This window comes from Anopheles coustani, chromosome 2, assembly GCF_943734705.1.
Source record: "Anopheles coustani chromosome 2, idAnoCousDA_361_x.2, whole genome shotgun sequence".
NCBI lineage: Eukaryota > Metazoa > Arthropoda > Insecta > Diptera > Culicidae > Anopheles > Anopheles coustani.
The window spans coordinates 87,870,532-87,896,626 of NC_071289.1; the positions used below are offsets into that span (position 1 = coordinate 87,870,532).

Consider the following 26,095-nt stretch of genomic DNA (forward strand, 5'->3'; position numbering starts at 1 on the left):
CACTGCGAACACTATGGCGAAAACGGTCCACAACGCCATCGTGGGAAGTACCAACCGTGCGATGCAAGTGCCAAGGAATATCTGAGACATTGATCCCACTGCCAAGGCATGCATACCGTTTGTACACCACGCGTACCTACCATTGACCTTCAACGATATCTCCTGTTGACTTAGAATTCATTAGCGTAAAGTACCCGAAATCCTCTACTAACCTTGGGGCAGGTACTCTTGAGTTCGGTATCTGGAAGGTACTCGATGCGGACTCGGTGTAAAATAAAAAGTCGATGCTGTTTTGGAAGCTTAAAAGAAAAATATTTGGTGTTTATTACACTTTTTCGTCACATTTTCGTCAGTCGTACGAATAAAGAAACAGAATATCGTAATTCCAACGGAAAAAAATAACTAAAGTATGAGTTTTTCTTGTATTGACTGAATCACTCTAGATTTTTTCCTGATACTATAAAACCTCTTCCAATGTTCTTCTACGCCTGGAAGCCCTTTCCTTATGGTAAACGCATTAAGGCGGTAGAAATCCCCACATACTCTTAGAATTCAAATGCTCGTGATATGCAAGCGATGTTTTGATAAGAATAAGTTAACAGTAGGTAGATTTTCACACAGGATCTATGATATTTCCCATTTATCATTTGAGTACCGTTCCGCAGTGCGTGTAAATTTGATACAACAAAACGTTTGTGATAAACTTCCTCGAAACCAATAATGAGTCAAAACTGCTGCTAATGTAGTTGACGAATGAACCCGTTTATGGTTTGGTACGGTTTTTTTTTGAAAGTAAATATTACTTATACTCGCTGCAGTAGAATTCGCCTGAGGTATCCCATTACTGGTTTCTCGAAGGTGTAGTGCAATAGAATCGCAAGTACATACGATATTCCGAACACTATCATTGCCATTTGAAACTGTAAAAAGTGATTGCAGAAGAAGAGAAAAACGTTTGATTGTTATGAAATTGTGTGGCTTTTTTTGAAAACATGAACCTACCAACAGTTCCGGCGTAACTTCCACCGTGCTTGTTGCTCTGCTAAACACGATCCGAAAGACGGGCATGTGGATCAGGTAGACGCAGTAGTACAGCTTAGCCCCTACGCGCACAATCTCCGACCCGGGAAAATCTGCCAAAGAAAACGAACGAATTAATGATGTGTGGACAAGCGAACGGAGCTCGTATGTCGTACCTCTCTCGGTTAACAAAATACGCAAAATGCCAGCACTGAAGAAGGCAGCTGCCGAGAGCTTGAAGGCGGCATAGCACGTGGCCAACCACAAGCGGTCGTCTCCTGCTGAGCTTTCGGAAGCCGCCAGCGTAAGACGTGCAAACGCAACAAGCGGTAGGAAAGCAACCGCTACGAAAAGGTTTACGTGGTGTCGCATTGTGGCAAGCGACGTTTGGCTTGCACAGCGTTGATACCGATCGTAGACGAAACCGGCCACCATACCACCGACACTCCAAGAAAGGTTGTTGTAGAAGGGTGTGTAGAGCTGCGCAAGGTACGCACTGTCTACCAAGAAGAAGCGCATCTCGTGCAAACTGTCCGGCCCAACCGGGTTGAAGTTCGACCAGAGAATGGTCAAAAACGGGCCCAAGAAAGAGCACACTATAGCACCAAAAATCAGGAGTTGAGCCTTTTGCGGCCATCTTGAAAAAATAAACAATTAATAAAAACGGGAAAATAGTAGCAGCCCATTCTATCCTCTTACCTAAAAACGGCAAACAAAAGTAACGCGATCAGTATAAACAGTTGAAAATCGGCGCTGATGTACCACGAGTGTGGCAGGCACTGTAAACGAGAGGCAGTCAAAACAAAACACTCATCAATGAACGTAGCGTGGGCCTTCACCTTGACCTCCACCGTTGGTGGTGGGGAAACGACGCGACGGCGATGTGGCTCTCCCCTCCCTGACGCGGTGTAACATTTACCGGTTTGTGCATGTTGAAGTTGGAAATGAACAGCACGTTCATCCACCATCGCGACCGACACGCACCCTGCTCGAAGATCAGCTGACGAGGCGCGAGGGGTCCACCGATGAACCGATCATACGCGAACGCGCAGAAACCGACCGTCAGCAGATTCAGTGGCTGCAGCCTTATCAGACGATGCGCAACGATCGCGGCGAACGTGGTGGGCCGCGACAATTGGGACCGGCTGGCGGCGCGATCCTGCAGAAGCTTCACCGTCAGCAGCATCGAGCTCATCGTGAAGAACACCAACATGAGAAAGGGACAAAGTAGCCGGTACATCTTAGCGTTCGGATGGGCCATAACCTACCGGGTAGAGGCAATCCTTCTGAAGGCAGGTCATCACTTTTATGCTGATAAGCGAAGAGCGAAACCCGCTTACCTGTTCTAAGTAGTCGATGTTTTTCATCGGCATAAGGAACGGCCCAAACAGAACGCAGTGTGCCACGACCGATCCAACCATGGCAAAGTTTTTGTACAGGTCGAACAGTAGGAACGGTTTGTGAGGACCGTTCGTCCGCGGTGAACGCAACTCCCGGAAAATCCAGCCACAAGCCTGCCAGCTCGTAACACAACCAACCACTAACACCAAAGCCAGCGAGATGGAAACAGCGCGTTCGAAGTCGGCAGCCGAGCGCTTCTCAAGGCAGTACTCAATCTCGGTGTACGCTTTCAGTCCCGGATGTTGAGCCGCAAGCTGCCGATCGATAACGTCACTGGCCGCCAGCTGAGTGCTTTCGTTGGCGTGAAAATGCGGTGGAAAGTGTTCCCGCTCCAGAATGTATCGGTCCGTTCGGTTCCATGCTTGGGCAGGAAAGTGGCGCTTTCCATCGGGCCTGCGTCCACTTACCGCGTCCACAGACCGCAGGCACACACCTCGATCAAGGAGCGTCCGTCGAAAGTGTTGAAGATCGTTGATGGGGTCGAAGACTTCACTAGAACCGGGCTTTCCCTCCGACGATAGGATCACCCGGGCCATACAGTACAGCTGCCGGCACTCGGTCCACTCATCTAGCTCGTACAGGGCCGGCAGTTGAAGGTCACCATCACCGTGGGAAAGCGGCGCAAACACGAGTGCGGCTAGTAGAAGCGGCTGTAAAAACGTTCTAAGGCGGACCATCTTTTCGATCGCGGCGCTAGGAGCAGACTGATGGCTTTGGTATTCGCTATCAGCCGGCAACAGCCGGTAGTTCGGCATGACTCCTGGCGTGGGTTATCACCAACCACATGATTGCCGTACGCGTGAGGCGTTTTTGCCCCGCAGGAAGACCTACAAGTTCTTAATAGAATCGATTTTTGCCGCCGGTATGGACGTGACGTTTGCCTGTTTGACTGGGGCTGTCATCGCTGGTGGAGCGCTTGATAGGAACCATATTCCCGGCGGGCAGATTGCCATTTCCTCACCATGGGATGTATTTAAATTAAAAAAATATTTCCTAATAACATCTTACTGATAGGATAGGGTCGCTTAATTTAATTTGAAGATTTCATCATAAATAAATAACATGAAGCTTTATTATATTTTCTTAAATAAAACACCTATCATGGCGATAAAGCCCCAATAAATGTCTAAGTAAAAAAGGGAAATATCTGCACAAATCAAGCATATGTATCAACTCAAGCATATTTAAGTCCGTCGCGTCATCAACCTTCAACAGCACAACGCTATTTCTCCTTTATTTGAAACTCTTAAACATGTTCATTCACCACCTCGACGGCGTGGGTTCGAATCCCAACCGAGACCGGACCCTCCCCTGTACGAGAGGACTGACTATCCACGTACAACAGGGAAACAAGTCTCGTAAGCCCTTAAAGGGCAGGCATGACCAAGAAGTCGTTACGCCAAGAAGAAGAAGAAGAAACATTTTCATGAGTAAAAATCTTCTGTTTAAACATTTATGAGTTTTACGAAATTTGCATTTATCTTTCATATTTGAAAACATAAGAAAACCCTACGCAACAATACCATATTTTTTTTAATAACTACTTCTCACACAATGTATTTGTATGATCCAAAATATTATCTGATCATCAATTTGTTAACAACTCCAGAATGTTTTTTGTGCTTTATGCAATAAACTAAACTTGTTAAAAAAAAACACATCCTCATCGATAAAGTATGAACCGTTACACAAAATAATGTATTGTATGTTTCGGAGGACTGATGCTTAATCTTTTAAAAGTTATTTTAGTTTGTACCTTGACCAATATCATTGAAAACGACATAGAAAACGATAACAAATCGACCTGTTTTGTAAACAGGTTTACTGGCATTCGAATTCCTAGTGGAAGTGTCTCGCAGGAATCTAATCAATTGTTGAATCCAGCTACCGTTAGCTTGTAATATTTTCTTTTCGCTGGACACACTGGAAATGCAACGCCTAGGATCCGTGAGCTGTCAATTGTTTTGTTAAGCGTACGAAAAACACAAACAACTCCGGCAAGCTCTGGCTGGCGGTCGGAGATTTTACAACCCTTTCTCTCCATTGCTCCCTTTGTACGCTGAGTCCGCAAGCCATGTGCGCTTTCGAGACTGGCTGTAATAAAATCGCTTAATCAATGTTGACCGATCGGCGGCTCGCGGTGCGCTTGCATCGAGAGAAACCATTAATTTGATGGGCTTGCACCCTGCGGTGGCCTCTCGATGGAGGGATGAGGGGCGGGACACACGCCATTCGCAAGATGCAACGATGCACCGGCCGGCTGCTTGTGCGCGTTGACACTCAACCAGACATACACTCGGCGAATATACAAAGCTTTTCGCAGGTCGGGTAGGGCAAGGCAACGGTGCACTCGGGGAGGTTGACCAAGTTCAAGTCGCACTTCTCGGAGTCGGAGTTTGTAGAGCGAGAGCAAGAGAGGACACCCTGGCCGTCCTATGATCTGCTGAGCGAACATCGTTGGGATGTCCTTGCGCCTTTCGAGTGCTACCGATAGGATGTGGAGCATTAGAATGAAATTGATCGTAAATTGCACATACGCACACCATAATCGCCACTGCACGAGCTCATGGCTAGCGACTCCTCACTCCGAAACCCAGGGCGGAACGTAGGCGAGCATTGAGTTGCCTCGCACCCGACGCAACTTAGAACAAGTGGAACGCTTGAGAGACAGGGCGAAGGTGAAGCCGTCTAGAATGTGGACTAGCGAGCCTTTGACGCGATTAACATTGTAAATACAGCGTAGAATGCGCGTTGCGCCAGCATGCACTGCGCGGTAGAGCCCAGTGCTCACGCCCGCACTTCGATCGATGTTCGCCGATCAGTCACTATCAGCGCTTCCGAACGAAAGGTTCTCCCTGGAAGGGGCTCTACATCCTGAGCGTGTGAAGGATTTTCCAGCATTTTGCGATGGAAAAGAACGTATTCCTAGTGTTGTTAACCATTTTATCTGTGGTTCGACCGCAACAAGTTGTTGTTAACAATGTGCAAGCCGATCGCGGTCTTGGAGGTCGCCAATGGGGTCTCATTCGGCTTCCACCAATTTTTATGTACGATGACTTGACGCAATGCGAGGCACACGATTCCGTGTACTGCTACGCCCGGACCATCCTGCGAGTGGATCGCTTTCCGCATGGATACGTCCTACCGGACACCGAAGTAAGTTGTGACAAGCATGACGTTCTCGAAAAGTGCGAAACAAAATGTGTGAATGTTTTTTGAGTGCCCGAATTCGATTCCTATTTCGTTAGAGCACCTCCCGTATCGTGTACAATCACCGGGCCCAATTTCTGGATCTAGGAATCTGTCTGAGCAGCTGCGAGGAAGAGCTACGACACCTAAGTACATCCGAGAAGGCCGCATTGTATCATTCAAAAATCAACGTCAATTTTACCGTAAGTATAGGAGAACATGGGAAAAAAAAGCAAGTACTCAATGTAACGACAGTTTAAGATCTAAAACACACATCATCAGTGCGAGATAAGAATTTCTTCCGTTCGAGCTAACTTGATTTTCCTGTGCTTTTTTCCCACCACTCATGTTTGCATAATTCGAGTTGGCACGAGCCTACAACTACACTAGCCGTACCAAGCGCTTTTTATACCTGTTTTATCTCAATCACAATCGTTACAGCTTTACGATACACTCATAACAATTTACTCTACACGTTCTCAATTCAGAAACACGATTTCTGGACTACATTTGGCATGTAACAAAAACTGATGTGATGCAGAAACAATTCATCTTCTTCTTTTATAGACTTTGTTTTTTTCTTTTTCTGTGATTTTAAATAATTATTGACTAATTCCGTGTCACATTTGTTTTACAAAGTTTCACATGTGTGATACAGACACATTTATTATTATAGTGAGTTCAAAGCTCTGTCTATGTTCCTATTTCGTTTATTTGATAAGGAGGATTTCAGGCTTAGTTCAGAGATCTATTCAAGTATTTTGGGGATGTTTTTAGGAAATGAAGAGTTAGAAAATTATTTTTTCATTGTAAATACTCAAATCTCAATGTCCAACTTCAAAAACACACGTTCAGCCAATAATAACTAGTAGAAACTTATTCGCCATCGAATCATCAGTAGGAGCATCAAATTAACCCACCGTGGTGCGTTTAGTGTTAACCGGTAGTTTTTATCATTTCTCATCAAATGCGATCAGTATTTGGCAGTAACACCCATTCTCGCAACGCATGCACACACGCATACCCCTTTCCACGTAGAAATCTAATCTAATTATCTAATTTAAAAATTAGTCTCTTATTCCAAACGAGCTGTTTCCCACGATGGAAAACGATAAGAGCAAATACGAGACGCTGGTGAACATTTGCGTGAACCGACGGTTAAGTGTGGAGTACAATATGTCCGGTTATACGGCGCTGGAGTATTGCCGCCCTCGTCCGATTGAAGTGGCTCGATCGTTCGGTAAGCAAACCGCGTTGACCAAAAGAGTAGAGCTGTTTGTTCATGTTCTTTCATTTTTATCTTTAAATAGATTTTTTGGAAATACTGTTCATCGCCGTAAGCGCGGGCTTTATAGGAGCGTTACTCATCTCTACAATGTTGGATGCTTGTAGCGTTCGACCAGGTAATGTGCAACTAAATCTTCTTGAAACTTAAGCCAACTAATGCATTTATTCCTTCGTAGAGAGTTCTGTAGTCTCGGCATTTTCCATCCGGAAAAACTGGAACCGGCTGATGGGCGAACAGAGGTCATCCTTACACCTTGATTTGCTCTACATCGACGGGCTTCGTGTGGTCGTCAATCACCTAGTGATCGTGCTGCACACCTTTCTGGTCGCTGGTGTGGTTCCCACGAAGAACTACCAAGACTTGGAAGATCTACTAGGCTACCGCGGCTTGCAGGCTTACGTATCCTGCAACGCGTTTCTGGTGCAAATCTTCTTCACGATCGGTGGTTACCTGCTGACCGTGAACTTCTTACGTGATGCCAGCCGAGCACCAATCAATGCCAAGTACATCGTCAACAAACTTTTGAACCGCCTGGTGCGACTGATGCCGGTCTACGGCTACTTCCTGCTGTTCTCCGTTAGCCTGAACCGTCGCTTCGACGTCAACGAGAACGGCTTCCGGTTGTTCACGGCGGAGAACGCCATCTGCCGGCAGAACTGGTGGTCCAATCTCCTGTTCGTGAATAACTTCTCTTGGCCTCGGGAGCTGTGTCTCATGCACACCTGGTACCTTGCGGCCGATCTGCAGCTGTTCCTGATGGCCCTAGCGGTGCTACTGGTGATCTATCGTTGGCCACGAGTCGCTGGATTTTTGTTCGTTTCTGGTGTGATCCTTTCGTTCTGGGTACCGGCCTATATCACGCACCAGCAAAAGCTGCATCCAGTGCTACCATCTAAATTGAGGTATGCTTAGAAAGAAATTTTCCATAACCTGTCCCACCTTTGATTCAAATCTCTCTCAGTGAAGCAAAGTTTTTGGTCATGTACGAACCATGGCTGAGGCATCTTTATCTTCCGAGCTATGCGAACACCGGATGCTATCTGTTCGGGATCATCGCCGGATACCTTTACCATCAGACGACCACCAACAATCTACAGCTCGGAAAGTCACCGGTAAGAACACTCTTGAACTCGCCTGATCATTCCTAACGTCTTATGGTGGTTTATTCACTTTTAGGTTTATCGATTGGCCGACAAAATGGTGACTCCGGTTCTACTGATGGTGATAGTTTCCAGCTGTTTGTGGTACAATTTCGACGTTCCTAAACCATCCGTCTGGGTTTCGATGTACAGTGCGCTGTTCCGAAACATAATCGGCATTTTTGTGGCGCTCTGTTTTCTGCGCTGCATCAACACTCCTAAAGGTAAGAACGCTTGAGCTTGGACGAAAGAAATAGAGTTCAGATATTAAATCTCTATCTTTACACCGTTCCAGGTCTCCTGAGATCAATACTGAGTTCCAAACCGTTCGTCACGCTCGGCAAACTCACCTACAGCGTTTACATCTTGCACGACGTCGTGATGCGGTTCGTGCTGCTGCAGGAGCGGATAGGCACCATGCTCAGCGTGTCGAAGTTCCTGGGCTACATATATTTCGTGAATGGGGCATCTTTCGTCGGTGGACTGATAGTTTTTATGGCCATCGAGCAGCCTATGATACAGCTGCTGAAGCCAGTCGTCAACAGGGCGTATCCGATCCAGGTTGATAAGTCAAAGAATAACTAAGTCAATGTAAAATTCGATCCACTAGTCCAGGGAAGGGTTTTCGCCACTGTTGTGATAAGGCTAGTTTAGAAACAGCTGTATTGTTAATGAGGTATTTTATTTTAATTCAGTATTTTGGTAAAGGGAAAGGTAAATGTAAAATACTGGGAAAATTAAAATAGATAATTTATATGAACAAATTGTGGCATTTCATTCCTCGTGCTGATGACATCCTATGCCACGATGCTTGGCTTTCGTGTTCACCAATGTGTATGTGAGTTTGACGCTATTTGTTTATCTTTAACCTAACTAGATTTAATGACCCCGCGATACATGCCTTGCTGAAGAATAAGTTTTTACATTTAAATGACCACGCGTCAAAGGAAACAAGAACAGTTGACTAGCTGTTGCATTTGAATTGCTTTGCGTACTGCTTCGTACCACGTGGAAGGACATTTCGCGTCATTAAACAAAAAGCTAGCAAAAACGAACGTTTAACTTCGTCACCGAGGTTTTATATCGTGCGGGTCATCTCTTAATGGACAGAAATACTCTTTCGCAAAGCAAATATAACCGTTTGAATGGTACATCGTCCCGACAGTGTGGTTTAGCATGCGGTAGTGCAAACAGCTCGAAACAGTTCCCAAAAATTACTCTTCAAGCTAGATAATTAGCATAGTTTGAGTTTTTAGTTTAGTGAAGAATTGAAAAGTTTAAAAAAATGAAGAATGTTGTGGTTGTAGTGGGAATACTAAGTTCTTTAGTTGCGTTTACCAAAGGAGACTTTATTGAATGTGAGTGTTAACAATTAGCTTTGACAGAGCATAAACAAATCGTTATTTTTAAGGTTTTAAAATTAATAATGCTCAAAATAAGCCCCCTTTCAAAACATAACTAATTAACTATGATTAGTAATATAGTTTCGATTAATAAAATAGATAATCCAATCCATGCGCTATTCTGATGATAGAGATGTGAATTTAGAAACAAGGGATGAATTTAAATGAATCAACTATGTGAAGAAAACGTGTAATGCCATTACAATTGACCATGGTAGTCATTTTAACTACTAACTATTTCTAACAAGGTTTGAATTGGGACAAAGATATGACCTTGAGCAGACTTTCAAGGTTCCACACTAATGTACGTATGCCGTCACATTTTAATTGCTCTCTTTTTCTGGCCTCGTATGATCTCTCTGGTTTTACGAACAAAAAACAAACACCGTTTGACGGATGGAAAAACCATAGTGTCACAGTACCATCGCATGCCGAAATTGTGGAAGCTGGACGATTACGACGACTGCCTGCAATCTCCCGGACCGGAGGAACCGCCCGGCGTGTATTGTGCAAACACGGTTGTCATACGGCCCGACAACCGTTCGGAACTGTGGAGGTTGATTGAGGTTTGTCGAGATGATAAAGGATGCTGTTTGAGGCTTGTGTTTAACTCACCGCTGTGTTTATTTACGGTAGGAATTTTCCAACGATCACAAACGCAACTTCAACCATGCGGTTTTAAAGAGAGGCGTTTGCATTCAACGATGTCAAAAAACCGTCGAAAGTCTTTCGCCGGCGGTGAGGAATGCGCTTTTGGTGGATAAGTTTGCGATAAACCGGACGGTAGGAAATCGTTTGCTCTAAAAATTAAGGCGATTTCTAACATGCACATTGTCTCTTCCTGGGCAGTACAAATTTGATGAAACCATCTTCGAAAATTCAGCCGCCGATCGAGCCATGTACGAGGACATGGTGGAGATTTGCATCAACAAGGAGCTGAACGATACGTACGGTTTGATGGCGTACACTGAGGTGCAGTCTTGTGATAAGTCGTCGATGGAAATGAACATAGGTAAATGGGTTCGATGAAATGGCTTACTAGCAGCCTTAATCTATCAATATCTTTTTACCTCTCCAACAGATACTCTGGATCAGTCGTTCCTGATCATTCTCTGCTTGCTGATCAGTTTTGTCATCTTATCCTCGTGGTACGACAGTTCCATCAACTACAAACGGATTCCGGATCACTACAAACACTCGTTGGACAGTAAACGTATGTAGTTTCCTATCAGTTCGCAAGTCACAACATTCTAACAGCTTCCAATCAATGCATTTTGCAGGAAAAATGGTCTGGGTAGCGTTCTCCCTTCAGCGCAACTGGTATCGCCTCACGTCGCGCTCGTCGAACGAAATGAACAAAACGCTTCGCTTTTTTCAAGCCTTTCGGTTCCTCACGATGACGTTGGTCATCTTTGGCCACGCGGTCCTTCTGCTGACCGTCAGCCCAACGACGCACCCGGAGAAAATGGAGAAGGTAAGCCCGTAAACGGAATTGAAGCGTCTCGCACACCACATTCACCAAGCGTTTTGTTGTCGTTTTGCGCCTGCGCTTATGCAAGCTGATGCATGACGTCGGCAGCATGATTCTCACGAACGGTACCCAAATTACGCAAACCTTCCTGGCGATGAGCGGAACGCTGCTGGCGATACAGTTTTTGAATTTTTCCGAGCAGCGAAAAGGACGCGTCGGCTACCTTTACATGGTGATAGCCATCGTGATCCGATGGGTGAGGTGAGTTCATGGGTTCTAAGAGGCCAAACTCAGGGAAAGATGACTTTCTGCCCTCTTCCAGATTGACGCCAGTGTACGCATTCGTGATGCTGTTCCACGCCACGTGGTTGGCGAAGCTGCAGGTCGGTCCACTGTGGCGCTGGGGTGCGGAAACGGAGCGCGTGTACTGCCGACGGAATTGGTGGACGAATTTGCTTTACATCAACAACTATGTGCATGCAGACAAGCCGGTAGGTAACAGTCAATCCAAAACGGAGTGCGATTGCGGTCTTTGATTCTGTTTCTCCTTTTCTCTTCGGGGTCCTTCAGTGCTTACAGCAGGGATGGTACCTTGGTGCGGAGTTCCAGATCTTCATCGTGGCGGTATTTGTACTGATAACGATTGTCAAATTTCCTCGCCTGAAGGCAACCATCCTCGGGCTCGTACTCGCGGTTTCTTACACCCTTCCGGCCTTATTCATCTACTTTAACAAGCTTGATGGAACATTCGTGATAACATTGGAGTATGTATAGACAACTTTTTACGCCAGTTTTTGTACCTGTATGTCAATCTCTTTCCATTTCTCATCCACTTCCAGAGCTCAGCGGTATATATTGTGGTTCGATCGGAACTACCTGCAAGCCTACATCCCGACGCACGTGAACTTCGGTAACTACATGATGGGCGTCCTGACCGGTCTGATCTACATCGAGCTACGACGGCGCTCCATCGATCTCGCCCACAATCGGTCGTTCCGCGTCGTTTGGTATCTGAACTTTCTCGTCATACCGCTAACGATGCTGCCCTCGTACATGTTCTACGTGAACGATTTCGAAAAGCCCTCCATTTGGATGGCGGTGTACTTTGCGGTGCTGAAAAATCTCTTCGGCATCGGTGCGTGCATCTTATTCCTAGGGTCGATTTACCGCATCAACAAAGTGCTGCAGCGGATGTTGAACTATCGTTTCTTTGAGCCTTTGGGTCGACTGGCGTACGGTGCGTACTTGAGCCATACATTGGTGATGCGTTACATGTTTGTCAGTGCACGTGGCCCGATCTATTACAGTGATCTGCTGACGGTAAGTGTAACCCCCAAGAAGGAATCTTCGTTGGAGTACATTACCAACTTTTTTTCTTTTTCATCCACAGCTTTCGCTTGTGGCCGGTTCCATTGTGCTATCCTGTTTGGTAGCCTTATTGCTGTGCTTCCTCGTTGAATTCCCAACGTCGGCTTTGCAGAGTCTATTATTTGATGGTTTTAAAGGTAAGCCATGGAGCCTTGGAGTTGTGACTCGAAACTACAATGCGGCCTTTTATTTTCTAGCGCGCAAAACTACTAATCAAGTCGATCCGGAAGATGTTACCGTACCCGATCAACCACCGGCCAGTGCACCAGAGGTGGAAGCTAAGAAAACAGACCTTTGAACACCAGTTTGTGTTTCGCCTTTGTGTGGTTCAATTGAGAAGCTTAACTATGTTTTATTTCGATTAAACCAGTTTTTGCTATCAATTTTCTCAATAAACTTGCAAATTTGTTTCTGTATTTGTTTATATGTTCTGTAACATACGTAATTTATAAGTGTAAGCTTTAATAGTTTCCAGCATAGATCAAATGCACTCCAGAGGAAATCATCAATAAACATCGTTGTGAGGTTTCACTTCACTGCGTGCTCTACAAAAGACACTAACGGGAAAACAAGCGACGAACCCAGAGTTTATCTTCGGATGAGAATTAAACAGATGAGGAAAACTACTAATTCAATGAGTTTACATGGTACTATGGGAAACCAAACCGAAACACAAGTTTGCGTTCGCACAATAAGCAAGGGGATTTAGAAGGTATTGCGCTTCTAAAAAAATATACGTCTCAAACGTCTTTTCTGTGTTCTGCGCCTGCGTGTATGCTATTCAATGTACAACATCAAATATATGATTTTCACGAATGGTATGCAAATTACGCGAATTGGTACACAGCTTTTGATTTTTTTTCCAAAAACGTGATGAAAACATCATTCATGAGTCATAATTCTAGTCGAGCATAAGCTTATTAATGTCTAGCTTGAACTAACATTTTTAAACTTTCCCATATTTATGTCGAACCAGTAGTTCTCATTACGATTCGATACGATTCATGAACTGGTTTTAGCCTCTGGGTAGGATTCTAAGATAATTAATCTGCCTTGTTTAAATTTTCACTTTTCTCACCTGCCTTTTCACTTTATTTTATTTATTTATATAAAACCTTTTTAATATTTACCTTTATAAAAAAAACTACAAATTTCTCCCAATTCCCCCTCAATACCAGCAAGTATATTTGCATGGTGCAATGTTATGCAATTCTTCTCACTTAAATGAAAAGAGGAAGTAAACACACACGCATATGTTGGTAGAAAATGCATCCCACGGAAAAAGTGCGACGGCATTGGGAACAACTCTCTAAAAGTTCTTCCGAAATGTTTTACGAATTGCAATGTTCCTCCATTCTCAACCATCTTTTAAAATGACTTCGCAAACATATAAATTAATGTGCAAATTCGCCTGCTCAACGTCAATACTTTCGCTATTCTTCCCGTTTGACGTCACAAAATCTGGTTTTAGCTTTATACCGATACCAATAAAATGCTTTTCGAACGGCGAATATCATTCACTCGTTAGACTTCACCGCGTGCTCAACAGAAGACGGCAACGGGAGAGTAAGCGACGAACCCATATAAAAAGGCACACTTTTGGTGGAAAACTGGTTTTTTGTTATCATCGCGTACGACTCATCGCCCCAAAAGTCTGGAAGATTTTATAGTGTTATTTTTTCTATTATTACTGTTATACGTCTCAGAAGTGTCTACGTGCCGAAAATCATGGACTCTTAGTGGGGTCGTAAGCTTCTAGATCATTCAATTTGTTGTCCTTTTCAAATAAGCAAATTAATTGTTTCATGTGAAATACATGATTCGAATCAACTACATTGCATTTAGTATTTGTTTCAACCCTTTTTCAATACTTCTTTATGCATTATTGGCTGTGTCAAAATCATTTGCTATTTTTTTTACATTTTCTACCTTGACTATACGAACTGTTAATTGATACAAATGTGCAAATTCAAAACTGATCCCCGTGATCTCACCGAATCGGGGTCGGTTGAACGATATGAAGATTATCGATCATCAGAAATAAATCTTCGACGTTATCCATTCTTCTGTGCATCTTTGTGAACGGTCTTGAACCGTGGCCAAGTTGAACTACATTTCGGTTGCAGAAAATGACTGTTTGTCGAGCCCATTATCACCACTGGTGGCGCTAACACGTTAGTGAAATATAGCAGCGTACAATTTTACGCCATCAGTTAGTGAAATATAACTTTAAAAAACCATACTCAATACAAAGTACATCACACATACAGATTCAGTAGGTCAAAAAGGGATACAAAACAAAAATGCGTTGAAAATCTATATTTGAAATGTTGTAATCGGGACAAAATGAAACTTCTAAATAGTTAAATAGCTGAATAATTTAGTTGACAAGTACACAAAAGAGAACACAGTCACTTTCTCAAAAATTTACATTTCTATTTTACATTTTCCTTTTCATCCCACATCACTTCATCTCCTTTTTAGCGCTGATTCTATCATTTGCATATTTTGAGAAATTTGCAAATCATCGTTACGTTGTAGGTTTGGTGAAATGCAGCGCTGAAGCCAGCTTATAGTTTGAATAAAATCGCACTTTAAGGATGTGGGGATAAGATAATTGATGAAATGATAAATACCTTTCAAAATACATCGAATTTGCTTTTGTTTTTAAATTTAGTGTTAAGAGTAACATTAGATGCAAAAACAACCATAAAATAAGTGAAATGAAGACTCGCAAAATAGTGTCGCATAAAGGGACATCTCTCTGGACTCGAACGATTGAAAAGAGGCTGCCATCATGCACACTGGGAAGTTGGCAACGAAATCTAACCACTTGAGTGAATTTTCCCTGTTGCGTTCACCCGTTCACTCGATCGCTAACGTCGCGTCAAGGCAGGGATAGGAAAGCCCATCCTCATGGCCGGTTTTGCGCGTACGGTTCGATTCAAATGGGTGACAAGGCAGCCGCCACATTCTAGCCAAAACGCCACTGGAGACGTTTCGCGAGCTACAGTCGTCGCTGGAGCATCCGATCGATCACATCGCTATTCCTGAGGACCGCTGAACCGGTTGTAACTGTAACGGACATCTTCCCTTATTAAGGCTGCAGCATTTCGATTGCTGGGAATTGTGCAAGTGTTCCTCGAAGCCCACAAGCTTTGAACAATTTGTGAAGAGGAAAATTGAACACTAAACACTGTGGCAAACTGAATTTGAACGATACGGTGATCACATGGAAAGTGACGTTAGGATGAGGGTGAAACGGGCTAATGTGCAACATAAAATGGATCCCTTTTCAAAGCCATCGAGGATCATGCATTTTATTGTGTTGGTGGCGGCAGCAGTGCTCGTGCAACAAAGTGCAGCCGAATCAGTCAAGTGTAAGTGCAAAAGAAACGGATGCGTGTGTAAAATTAAGAAAAGGAATCCTTAAGTCAGAATCGAATTTGATCGTTTCGAAGTTTATAATTTATTCTAGTGACTTCTCTGCAACATGGAACTGAGGATTATTAAAGACTTCGCATTTTGAAAGAGGCTGTATAAATACTAGAATTCTATGCAAATAAATTGTTGATATGAGATATTACCTACTTTTGGTTGAAGTTAAATATTCAATGGCACCATTTTTCTTTTTACATCAACTTTTTACATTTACTTTAAATGCCTCTATAAAGATTAATACATAGCATGGATTTTTTCAAAATTAGTGACGGTTCGGTTTTTTTTATAAACTTAAAATGAACGGTATCACGAATCCTATACATTTTTTCTGTACCGTCTCTTGTAATACACGAAAACACTCCAAACAATGTTACCGAATCCAGCTTCATTTATTAACTTGCCTCTCGCCAGAGATGGTTTGACGGACGCTAATGGAAAAGAATGGTTTCTGCTTCCAGTGATACGGATACGTTTTGCATTTCTACAGGAAAACTTGGGCCAGTGTGAGTTATTTATACACTCTGAAATTAATCCACCCAAGCTTACATCGTGGCAAAATTTATGCACGCCCCATAAGTGGACGTTGAGTGGAAACGATCTTCTAAATGTTTTGAGTTCTTTGCTAAAACATACAATCCTGGTTGTGGGTTAAAAGTGACGTAAACAAATACAACCCTAATTTGTTTCAGATAGAGAAATATTCTTGTTCTGTTCTGTTGCCAAATATACTGTCAACAAATTCAAGAACGAGCTAAACGGCCACGTACAGCTTGCTTAAGCCAGCGTGCGCTGGCGCTTTGATCCGATACGGCCTAATGGACGCACGGTCGAGCGCAGATATTTAAATTTTGTTTACCAAAATCGGTTATTCCCTTGGATGGCCCCGGCAGTGTCCCGGTTGCTTCCGTTTGTATACTCCATTTATCTTGCGATTGGCCGCCTGGGAACCTTCGGATTCCGGGTCTAATTGGATTGGTTAACATTACCCATCAATCGGGGCCGTAGTGACACTTCCTTGCAGGTGACAGGCGGATGTATTCGGCCCCAACTATTGCGGGCATTGGCAGGGCAAACAACACCGTGTGCCTCGGTATTTCAAGAAATGACTAATGGGCTAGAATTTCGTACACCCAAAGCAAATACCTGTATTTTTTGTAGTTGTGATATCATTCATAACGAATGGGAATTTTTCACCGCTCTATTAGGAAGCATTTAGTTTTCCTTTTATCTTCAGAGCAGAAGCTTCGAAGGGGAAGTCGAAAGATCGGAATTTAACGAACAATTTCCTCCTTCTCAGTTGTGGTACAATGAGAACCACGTGTTAATAGGTTGTTAGGGAAACCGCGGAACAATCAGACTCCGACTAATTAATGCCAGTATCGGAAGGGCTTGGAGTTATAATAAACCCAGTAGGGATTATGAGTCATGGGCAAGGGTAAGAGTAAAACGATAACCTAGAGCTCCATGACAGTTGTCTTTCCTTCAATTCAAATAGTTCGGTCCTCTTCTGACTGATATCTTTACATCCGCTTGGTTAACCTTTCGAAACCAGCTCCAACAGCCTCAACTACGCAACCTTGGGAAAACCAAACCAAACGTTAATTGGCTCAGCGAGCCTCGTCGGGTGATGGAGCCGGCGGTTCAGTGTTTTAGTAGGCGTTTGCGGCGTAACAAACGATCGTCAATGTAGATCAGGTGCAACGATGCCAATTGTGCGTGCGACCGCTGAACATGCTGATCATATCATAGTTCAACGCCACCGATTGAATAAAGCTTAACGCAACGCCACGGGGAGTTGACCCGTTTAAGTGAACGATTTGACGTGTGTCCGAATTTTTCAGATTGTATATTCTGCTCACACAGCGGCGCTAAGTTGACGACTGCCAACTTAACCAAGAGACGCCTCCAAACACGCGCCACACAATTGGTTATGTAAAGATACTTTTGTTTTCTCCAAGTAAAAATCCAAGCCCATACGAATGAATCGCATCTGAGACATCTAAAAAGTGAAAAACTTCACCATAGCTTCCAGCGGATAATGCACACTTTGGGATTTACATCTTCTCCAACTCTCCTAGAATAGATTATCATTGTCTTTAAACAACTGTTCATTAGCTCATTCGATGCTTGATTCGTTTGCTAACCTAGAAGAAAAAACAAGTACCTCGGGGATGTTTCCTAGCTATCGCCAAGATGCGATGGTTAATTGACGAAAATGATAGACAACGCAAGCGCACGTTACGTGAAATGAAGCATGCATGTTTATTTGCCGCGGAATCAGGTTTTACCTCCTGCACAAGACCCCCAACAATGAGTAAAAGATAAATATCCCGGGATCATCTGAATCATCTTGAAAACAAAGTGAAATCCCACCCAAAAACAAAGGAGACTTGTGCTGCTAGTACGTTGATTCAACCACATATGATAATTAAAACGACGGAATTTTGGCTCTATTCTACATACTCGCCACACCTTTTATTTATTTCTACCATTTTCGAGGTTACCCATGCATGAGAATAACTATTAAAAACCAAAAAGCGAGATCATTAATACGTTAAATGTTAAAAATCAACATGAGCACCGGGAAAACCTTCATAAAGGCTAGTTTTATACGCAATATATTTCCGGAAGCGTTATACTACGCCGAAGTGACTCACTGGCGTGGTTACGATTTTATGCTAAGCCTTTATCTATCTCACATTCATATTGTTTACCCAGAATGTTCATCGTCGTGGCGATTTTGACCAACGTAAAAAAATCGTAAATACATCCACCCGGAATCTATTTTGCCTAGAACCGAACTGAAACTGTTTTGCTACAGCTGAATTTATCCAGTTGTGTATCATATTTTTCTCGGACCACCCCGTGACCAAGAAGCTGCCACCCATTTTGTCTTACCGTTTAAGAATTCAACCCATGTTTTGCGCATTTCGGAAGCAAATTCTTACAAACCCCGTTCGAAACAAAAGCCGTCCTGCGTTGGGCACGATTCAAGCGACAACGTGTCGAGTGGGAGAGGCTTGTCGGCAGCCGGTTTGATTAATCCAAGCAAACACTCTGGAGCGTGTTTCGTTGCAAAAAGGGAAGAAAGTCTGGTGCGCGGGATAGGATTTGCGCCATCGCCAATGTTCCCGGTGGATTTTAATTCACACTTTAGCATGGGATATCGAAGGCTGAATAGAAATGATGTAAGACGTCGAAACGTCTTCATCACTTCATGATGTTCTAATTAGTGAGCAGACAACGGAGGTCAACTGTGGGTTGGTAGAACCGGAAATCTGACGTTAGCTGTGAAATCCAACAGAGAACCGAAAAAACTGTGTGGTTTCGTGTTCTAAACCTAAACCACCGCACCTTCCACGTAGGGAGTGCGAATAAGTCCCCGGTTCCATCCGGTGAATTATGTCACTTCTCTGTAGAAGAAACCACCAAGAATGGTTCTACAGGCTGCAGGTGTTAAAAACATTACCCTCCTAGCAATGTTACATCCGGATAGGGTTTGGCTCGGAACTGCTAAGATCTAGCACGATCGAGCGACTTACCGGTTTGCAAGAGTGAGGCCCTCATTTCCCCGTTGGTCTTACTGTTTCTCCTCTTGAGCATAATAATTAGCAACCACATGGCGTGAGTTCATTGGCTTCAGCACGGCGGGTCCTACGTCCCGAGTCACACATGGTCGTTAACTCAAATAATCATATATTGTCGCGTTTAACCCGTCTCTGATATCGCATCATATTGTTTCCGACCCAAGGAAAAAACATTGAATAATTTTATTCCCCAAAAAACCGTTTTGGAGTATTAAACCGTTCACCGATTTGTCAAATAAGACGGTGGTGTTTGTTTTTGGATTTTCTTAGAACGGTAATAAAACATTTGGGAAAATATTTCTCACATTGACCCACTTCATCCTACCTCGCAATCCTCTTCGTTGGGATATCCAGCCCAGCAACTTAACTACAGGAATCTCCCAGCGCTGGTCCAGCGGGAATGGCATTTCTTTACCAATCTTACCATCTTCCTGACGAGAACTGGTTTTCTAGGAAGTACCCGCCCGGTAAGTCTGATTTGGCCGTTACTCGAGGCTTACTTGGGCGTTTATTATGTGTGAGAAGGAAGGGCATGTTTTCCTGGCAATAAATATGTTTCGCGTGTTGAGGGATGAGTAAATGATGGACAATTATTTGTTCCATCATGACAAGTTATTAAGCTGTAGCGGTTTGCAGAAGATCACATATAATTTGTTTGTAAATAGTTGTTAGCCGTTTATTTCTTCATTGTTTCAAATTTTACTTTGATAGACTCACTTCAAACCAACAACATTTTTCAACATCAGTATCCTGCCCTTTATCAAGCCGCTCCTCCTTCATCTCGTAACCTCTTGTAATAGAACGTTCTACGATCGGAGCGTTTTATGTAAATGATGATTGTGCCTTCCAAATAAAGGAATAACTTAGAACCGGCCGCTGTTCCGCTTTCGCACGCTCTTTAAAACGACGAATGATCGGCCACGAATTGCTCGAAACCAGTTTCAAGTCCTCACATTTCGGATAAAACTCACCATTTGGACATTTAGTTGAGGATTTCCTTCCACGTTTAACCACGGACGCCCTTCTTGGAAATGCTGAATGGGTCTCGAATCAAGGTCGCAGCCCGCACGTGGTGATGAAATTGTAATTGGCAAGAATCGAAAATCGAAGCTCGCCCTTCCCGATACATTTTGTAAAACAAACTGAAGAGGGCTTAAAACAAATAGTAAAACCATGAATCGAGCGTCACTAGAAGATGGCCTATCGATTTTTCACTAATTACGAAATACTAGTGTATTGATTACTCATCAAAAGAGTTCTGCTGGTTAAAGACTGCTCATCAAGCGCAAAAATAAGAAGCGAATCTTACTTCAATGTGCCCACAAGTTTCATCAAGCGACACATTGGGATTTGTGTTGAAGAGATAAATTACACTTGTCCTAACCGCGCATCCCGCAACAGGAACAGGTTCCTGACGGGAAGAAGCATCCCTTATTGTAAGCCGCTCAAAAGAGGAGATTGTACTCACTCGGGTGACGTCCTAGATGGAACGTCAATCAGCTCTTTTGGTGTGGAGTCCTAGTAGAGTTACATTACATGTACCTCTACGGTGCAGGGATCGTTATAGCGCCTGGAAAAACCCCCGCCCATCTAAATGTTCTCAAGTTTCCGTCAGCCAACCGGCGCGATGGGTGTAATTATTTTCTGCGGCGCAGTTCAATTGACGTGAAGCCAAATAGACATTACCTTCATGTCATGACCAATAAGAATAGGTCAGTAACTAACTTCCAACACGTGATTTTGTAAAATTATCTTGGATATTTCTACTGGAATTGACTGATAATATATTCTTAGCTACATAAGTTGCATTAGTCTTAGAAACATTAGTTATTTTCCAAATAATTCATTGATGTAGCGGCTGACTTTTTGCCTTCCTTATTGTAGGCAAGTTTCTGTAATGGTATGCCGTTTACTCCTTTAGAGCAGTAGAGAATTCTTGTTTCTAGCTTTTCTTTCGATTCGATATACATGCATACTGAAACTTATTGTAAGTTCACTGTACTGGTCGGCATACTTTTCTATTTTTATGTCTCCATAAACTCCTTGACCATAGCCTCCACTCCGCCCATAGCTCCAGTTAAAGCGAATGATAATGACTCTGCACTTGATCAGACAGCAAAACCGGTTCAGCCAACGGTTCACGTTTTCCCAGCAGTCGCACAGCAGGCTTGAAACAAGTTTTTGCACTACCTAGCATAGTACGGGCTCCATGTGTTCCATTCGGTATAGAGGGGCTTGCGATGAACCGCTGGATGCCTTTGGCCATACGAACTGGGTTGCATCACTGCAGTTGGGCACGTGTTGCCTGGTGCATCTTTTCCTCCAGCCACTCGGATTCCTTTCGAAATTGATGGGTACATTTTCTGATTTACGACGCTGTCGGAAATACGTAGCATTTATCTATGTTAGGTGTCCGTTAGTTCTATGTTTTGGTGAATCATTTGTTGATTTTTAAATGTTTCACATGTTTTGTTCAGATCAGGTTTTGGTTTCGTTTCCAGTCAAACCAGAATACAAGTACTAGAATCTTTCTGAAAGATCGGACAAAATATGCAAATTTTGAAAGAATATTCGTTTATAATTAGAATTTTGGAATAAACGATTTCCATTGTGGTCGCAGCTTTGAAAAACAGTTCAGAGCATTGTTCCCCCAACATCTTATTTCCTTATTGCACTACAAACCGGTAATCCGATGACACACGGCTACGTGGTGTGGCAACCCTGAACTTCATCTTTGGGATTTCTATCTCACCATGTTAGGGCGTTAGATTCACCCGGCTGATTTTCTAATTCGTTGTTTTTCGTGCGAACACCACGCCGGCTACTTCCTCAAAAACAATCTCTCACCTGGTATCCGCTCGATTCGTCCGCATGATTTTCATAGCCCGTTTCTTTGTGCTCTTCCATTCCTTTTCACTACACACCGCCTCCACCAGTGGATGAGTACTACCTCATGCCGCAGATTTACGACTACGACGACTACGACCGGTGCGTGGCCGGAGCGGAGGATGCCGTTTACTGCGTCGCTCGTTCCGTCATCAAACCGGACCAAGACTCGAGCCTTTGGCGACTGATCGAGGTGCGTACAGAAGGCGAGCGTTCAACGGGGGGACCAGTTCGCGAACCGTTGGGGCCTGGCCTAAAGTTTATCGACCGTGTCGGCATATCTTCACTTGGCGGTTTACCATAATGCATATCTATCACTATTTTTACCCAATTTCTATTTCGAACGCAGCATATCACGAACGACACTAGGCGAAACTTTCGTCACGATCACCTTGATCGCGGATTTTGTGTCGATCGTTGCCGTCAGCTGGTGGACTCGTTGGATCGGGAAACGGCGGAGGACCTGTTTGTGACTAAGTTCGACATTTCTTTTCCGGTAAGTATGCTTTTAACAACCGTATTACAGAACGGTTTTTAAAATCATTTATTGATTTCATAGAACAAGGAAAATCTATAGATTTTCAAACACTTCATCCCAAAAGTTTTGATCAGCCCAGCTCGCTATATCTGAATGAAATTAAAGTAGGCACGCTTTAAGTTGCCTTCAAACCTGTTTATGAACTTTAATCAATAAAACAAGATGCGCTGAACCATCGCACAGAAGCCACAAGCTTATTTTAAACGCTTAGTTTAATTCACTATCGTTAGCCATTTCAAATTAACTCGTTGTTCATCAAACCCATCCAAAGTTGTCAAGCATGCGAACGGCATCCTGCTGACAATGAAAAATGTGTCCTCATCAAAGGAATGGTCGAAAAGATTATACGATTAGACGGATGTAACTTATTCATAATCGTTTGTTTTTTTCAATCATAGACGTTCATTTGCATAATTTGTTCAAATCTCCCTCATGTGATGAACGTGCTGGTGAATTTTAGGGCTGTTTTTTCACATTCCAAAGGGTGCATGCCTACAGTCAGGTTAAGTCTTTTATGCTGGTACTTTGGATGTAAATCAATTCTTTTCTATCCTCTTACCTGTACAGTACATCATCAGATCCGATGCCTTCAACAATGTGACCGGAGATCGTGAGCGGTACGGTCGGTTGATTAACATCTGCCAGAACTATGCCCTTCGCCAGTACAATCTGTCCGCGTACACCGAGATCGAGTATTGCACCGGACCACAGCGAACTACCCCGATCGATGGGCTGGACATCAGCTTTCTCGTGATTTCGGCCCTGATCGTTGGGCTTGTGATTGCCTCCACCTGGTACGACCACCACACCAGCAAGCAGCTTGGCAATGAGCACTACAAGAAGGATCTGCCATGTCGAAGTACGTTCCACGAGGAAGGTTCCGGGTTGAATGAGTCATCAGTGTTAGTAATGGGACTGTTTTTCCTCCCAACAGAAACCATGGTCCTGACGTCCTTTTCACTCGTGCGCAACTGGTATCGGCTGGTGTCGCGATCCAAGGACCAGCTAAACGAGGACCTTAAGTTCTTCCAGGCGATCCGGTTCTTCACCTTCTGCCTGGTGGTTGTTGGCCACTGCGGGGATCTCTTTACAGCCACATCATTCGCAAACACTTACGGCCGCGAGTCCGAGTATTCCAACCCCCTTGCGCATATCCTGATCAACGGGTCGCTGATCGTGCAGTCGTTCTTCGAGATGAGTGGTTTCCTGCTCAGCATTCATTTCTGCACCAACCAGGCGAAAATGAAGAAGATTAGCTGGGCGGCCATCTTTGTCACTGTAGCCTATCGCTATATCCGGTAAGCTGGGGGAGGTTTAACGTTTGCCAAATGAAGAGCTGGAGGGCCAACTTGGGCAATCATTAATCATCTCGCTCAACGATCAAAAGATATGCCGATGTAACGTGATAGTACATTCACGTTGAGTACGTCATAAGCTGTTAAACGTCATAAGAATTGTCGAATTCATCCATCAATAAGGGAGTTAAGCTAATCATTTCACCAGAAACGTCGTTTATTTGTCTTTACCTTCGTTACCTTACAGACTGACGCCTGCCTACGCATTTATCCTTCTGTTGCATGCCACCTGGCTGCCCAAGCTTCAGGACGGACCCTTCTGGCCGCGTGGTGCCGAAGTCGAGCGGAATCTTTGTCGACGCAACTGGTGGACGAATTTGCTGTACGTCAACAACTACGTCAATGCCGACGAACCGGTGAGTGTGCCGATGTAGATCTGAATTGTGACCCCGCCCTTGAATTGATTATCAAGTCGCGAACTCTTTGAACTCAACAAGCGACCCCATCGTTATGGTGCTACTTTCTCAGGGCAACTACAATATACGAACAAAGAAAACGGACTGTTTTGTGCCATGATTCATGTTTGGTATTTCCGGAAGATTTCTACGCGAGTCTATTGCCCCCCATGATGCACTGAACGGCCTTGAAAAGAATACACTGAAAACCGCGCATCCTTTACTCGATTTAAATAATCATTTTGAAGAATTATGTATGTGCCATTATAATTTTTATTTTATGCAACTATGATTTTTTTTTGTTTTTTTCTCCAGTGTCTCCAACAAGCCTGGTATTTGGCATGTGACTATCAGCTGTTCACCGTTGGGTTGATCATTTTAGTAACGGTTACAAAGTAAGACTTTACTCTTGAACCATTTTTGTTAAACTTTATTAATCGTTATCCATTAATTTTCTTCTAAACATGGTTTTCCTTCAGGTACAAAAAGTATGTCGTACACATTTTTAGCGTTTCCGGTTTAATTGCAATACTGATCCCGGCTCTAGTTGTTTATTTCAATCACTTTGATGGTGTATTCCTCGTAACACTACAGTGAGTATCGAGAAAGGAATAAAGTAAATGTTTTAGAAATAATAATTTTTTATCTATTTGTTATTCGCAGAGCGGAACGTTTCATTTACTGGTTCGATGAGATGTATCATAAAATTTACATACCGTTCCACACGAACATCGGCTGCTACCTCGGAGGTGTGGTTTATGGGTATCTTTACTACCGTGTGCGTACATCCGACAACAAAGGCAACCGGTCTGGGGTAAGTTGGAGCGATAATATAGCTGTATTATGTTACCAGTTTTATTCTTTTCTTATAACCATATTTTATTTTTTTTTTTTTTTTGTCAAATCAGTTCCTTAAGTTCCTATGGTACATGACCGTCCCATGCGCAATGTTAACTTTAATGCTCAGCATGATCTTCTACACGAACAACTTTGAGAAACCGTCGGTGTGGATCGCAATTTTCTTCCCGTTGCACAAGAACGCCTGGGCGCTGTTCGGCGCGATCGTGCTGTACGGCATCATTTACAATTACAATCGATTTGTAAAGAGTGTCGTTAACTTCCCACTGTTTGTTCCGTTGGGTCGATTGACGTATTGTGCCTACATAAGTCACGTGTTCTTCCTGAAGAATTTCTTCTACGGCTCGCGTGAAATCGGTTACTTCAGTCAGGTATCGATGGTAAGTTAAATTAAAAAGTACAGCTCCGACACAGAAAACGACTTATTTTGTACTTGTCTTTTCCAGTACACAAAAGTCATATCAGTAATAATAGCGTCATACATTCTTGGTGCCATAGTGGCCCTAACATTGGAATTCCCCATTTCTGCGCTGCAAAAGCATCTGTTGTCAAAACAACTTGGTAAGTGAAAAATCTTTCTAGTAAAAAAGACGCAGTTAGGTGATTTTATAATACATCCTGTTTCTTACTTGTAGAAAAAATCTCCAAACCAGAACCACCGAAAGAGAACAACAACGTGAGCCCACCGTCAGCGTAAGAGCCAAATGCATGTTAATTATAAATTTAGTTTTAATTTTGATACTATAATAAAATAAA

General features: G+C 43.4%; 5 protein-coding genes across 5 annotated transcripts; 4 read left to right on the top strand and 1 right to left on the bottom strand.

Annotated features, from left to right (window-relative positions):
* Positions 1–803: 803 nt before the first annotated feature.
* LOC131265254 (uncharacterized) lies at positions 804–3,176 on the bottom strand. Its single transcript, XM_058267516.1, has 6 exons — positions 2,361–3,176; positions 1,940–2,284; positions 1,720–1,799; positions 1,197–1,657; positions 1,003–1,133; positions 804–920 (listed from the first exon to the last, which is right to left on the bottom strand). Exons 1-6 carry the CDS (start codon positions 3,174–3,176, stop codon positions 804–806), a joined length of 1,950 nt encoding a protein of 649 aa, XP_058123499.1.
* A 2,152-nt stretch (positions 3,177–5,328) lies between these two features.
* Positions 5,329–8,622, top strand: LOC131265255 (nose resistant to fluoxetine protein 6-like). The gene is made up of 8 exons (XM_058267517.1): positions 5,329–5,577; positions 5,670–5,813; positions 6,682–6,850; positions 6,921–7,013; positions 7,074–7,800; positions 7,860–8,010; positions 8,075–8,261; positions 8,333–8,622. Exons 1-8 carry the CDS (start codon positions 5,329–5,331, stop codon positions 8,620–8,622), a joined length of 2,010 nt encoding a protein of 669 aa, XP_058123500.1.
* A 760-nt stretch (positions 8,623–9,382) lies between these two features.
* Positions 9,383–11,176, top strand: LOC131263433 (uncharacterized). The gene is made up of 7 exons (XM_058265634.1): positions 9,383–9,395; positions 9,852–10,006; positions 10,077–10,223; positions 10,290–10,452; positions 10,522–10,653; positions 10,721–10,914; positions 11,000–11,176. The coding sequence occupies exons 2-7, from the start codon at positions 9,869–9,871 to the stop codon at positions 11,174–11,176; spliced, it is 951 nt and encodes a 316-aa protein (XP_058121617.1). The 5' UTR covers positions 9,383–9,395; positions 9,852–9,868.
* A 653-nt stretch (positions 11,177–11,829) lies between these two features.
* Positions 11,830–12,577, top strand: LOC131265257 (uncharacterized). Its single transcript, XM_058267518.1, has 3 exons — positions 11,830–12,231; positions 12,302–12,416; positions 12,477–12,577. The coding sequence occupies exons 1-3, from the start codon at positions 11,830–11,832 to the stop codon at positions 12,575–12,577; spliced, it is 618 nt and encodes a 205-aa protein (XP_058123501.1).
* A 3,015-nt stretch (positions 12,578–15,592) lies between these two features.
* Positions 15,593–26,036, top strand: LOC131265258 (nose resistant to fluoxetine protein 6-like). Its single transcript, XM_058267519.1, has 12 exons — positions 15,593–15,659; positions 22,244–22,386; positions 22,543–22,689; positions 23,299–23,590; positions 23,666–24,029; positions 24,274–24,442; positions 24,797–24,876; positions 24,961–25,074; positions 25,145–25,295; positions 25,390–25,719; positions 25,786–25,900; positions 25,975–26,036. Exons 1-12 carry the CDS (start codon positions 15,593–15,595, stop codon positions 26,034–26,036), a joined length of 2,034 nt encoding a protein of 677 aa, XP_058123502.1.
* Positions 26,037–26,095: the final 59 nt, after the last annotated feature.

Bases quoted from the DNA above. Each gene is read 5' to 3' on its own strand.
- LOC131265254 (XM_058267516.1), bottom strand. From the start codon at position 3,176: ATGCCGAACTACCGGCTGTTGCCGGCTGATAGCGAATACCAAAGCCAT. The intron at 1,134-1,196 runs GTACGACATACG...TTTCTTTGGCAG, and splicing joins TATTTTGTTAACCGAGAGAG to ATTTTCCCGGGTCGGAGATT. The intron at 921-1,002 runs GTAGGTTCATGT...CACTTTTTACAG, and splicing joins AAGTTACGCCGGAACTGTTG to TTTCAAATGGCAATGATAGT.
- LOC131265255 (XM_058267517.1), top strand. From the start codon at position 5,329: ATGGAAAAGAACGTATTCCTAGTGTTGTTAACCATTTTATCTGTGGTT. The intron at 5,578-5,669 runs GTAAGTTGTGAC...CTATTTCGTTAG, and splicing joins ACGTCCTACCGGACACCGAA to AGCACCTCCCGTATCGTGTA. The intron at 6,851-6,920 runs GTAAGCAAACCG...ATCTTTAAATAG, and splicing joins TGAAGTGGCTCGATCGTTCG to ATTTTTTGGAAATACTGTTC.
- LOC131263433 (XM_058265634.1), top strand. From the start codon at position 9,869: ATGCCGAAATTGTGGAAGCTGGACGATTACGACGACTGCCTGCAATCT. The intron at 10,224-10,289 runs GTAGGAAATCGT...CTTCCTGGGCAG, and splicing joins AGTTTGCGATAAACCGGACG to TACAAATTTGATGAAACCAT. The intron at 10,654-10,720 runs GTATGTAGTTTC...TGCATTTTGCAG, and splicing joins ACACTCGTTGGACAGTAAAC to GAAAAATGGTCTGGGTAGCG.
- LOC131265257 (XM_058267518.1), top strand. From the start codon at position 11,830: ATGATGGGCGTCCTGACCGGTCTGATCTACATCGAGCTACGACGGCGC. The intron at 12,232-12,301 runs GTAAGTGTAACC...TTTCATCCACAG, and splicing joins ATTACAGTGATCTGCTGACG to CTTTCGCTTGTGGCCGGTTC. The intron at 12,417-12,476 runs GTAAGCCATGGA...TTTATTTTCTAG, and splicing joins ATTATTTGATGGTTTTAAAG to CGCGCAAAACTACTAATCAA.
- LOC131265258 (XM_058267519.1), top strand. From the start codon at position 15,593: ATGCATTTTATTGTGTTGGTGGCGGCAGCAGTGCTCGTGCAACAAAGT. The intron at 23,591-23,665 runs GTACGTTCCACG...TCCTCCCAACAG, and splicing joins GAAGGATCTGCCATGTCGAA to AAACCATGGTCCTGACGTCC. The intron at 24,443-24,796 runs GTGAGTGTGCCG...TTTTTTCTCCAG, and splicing joins ACGTCAATGCCGACGAACCG to TGTCTCCAACAAGCCTGGTA.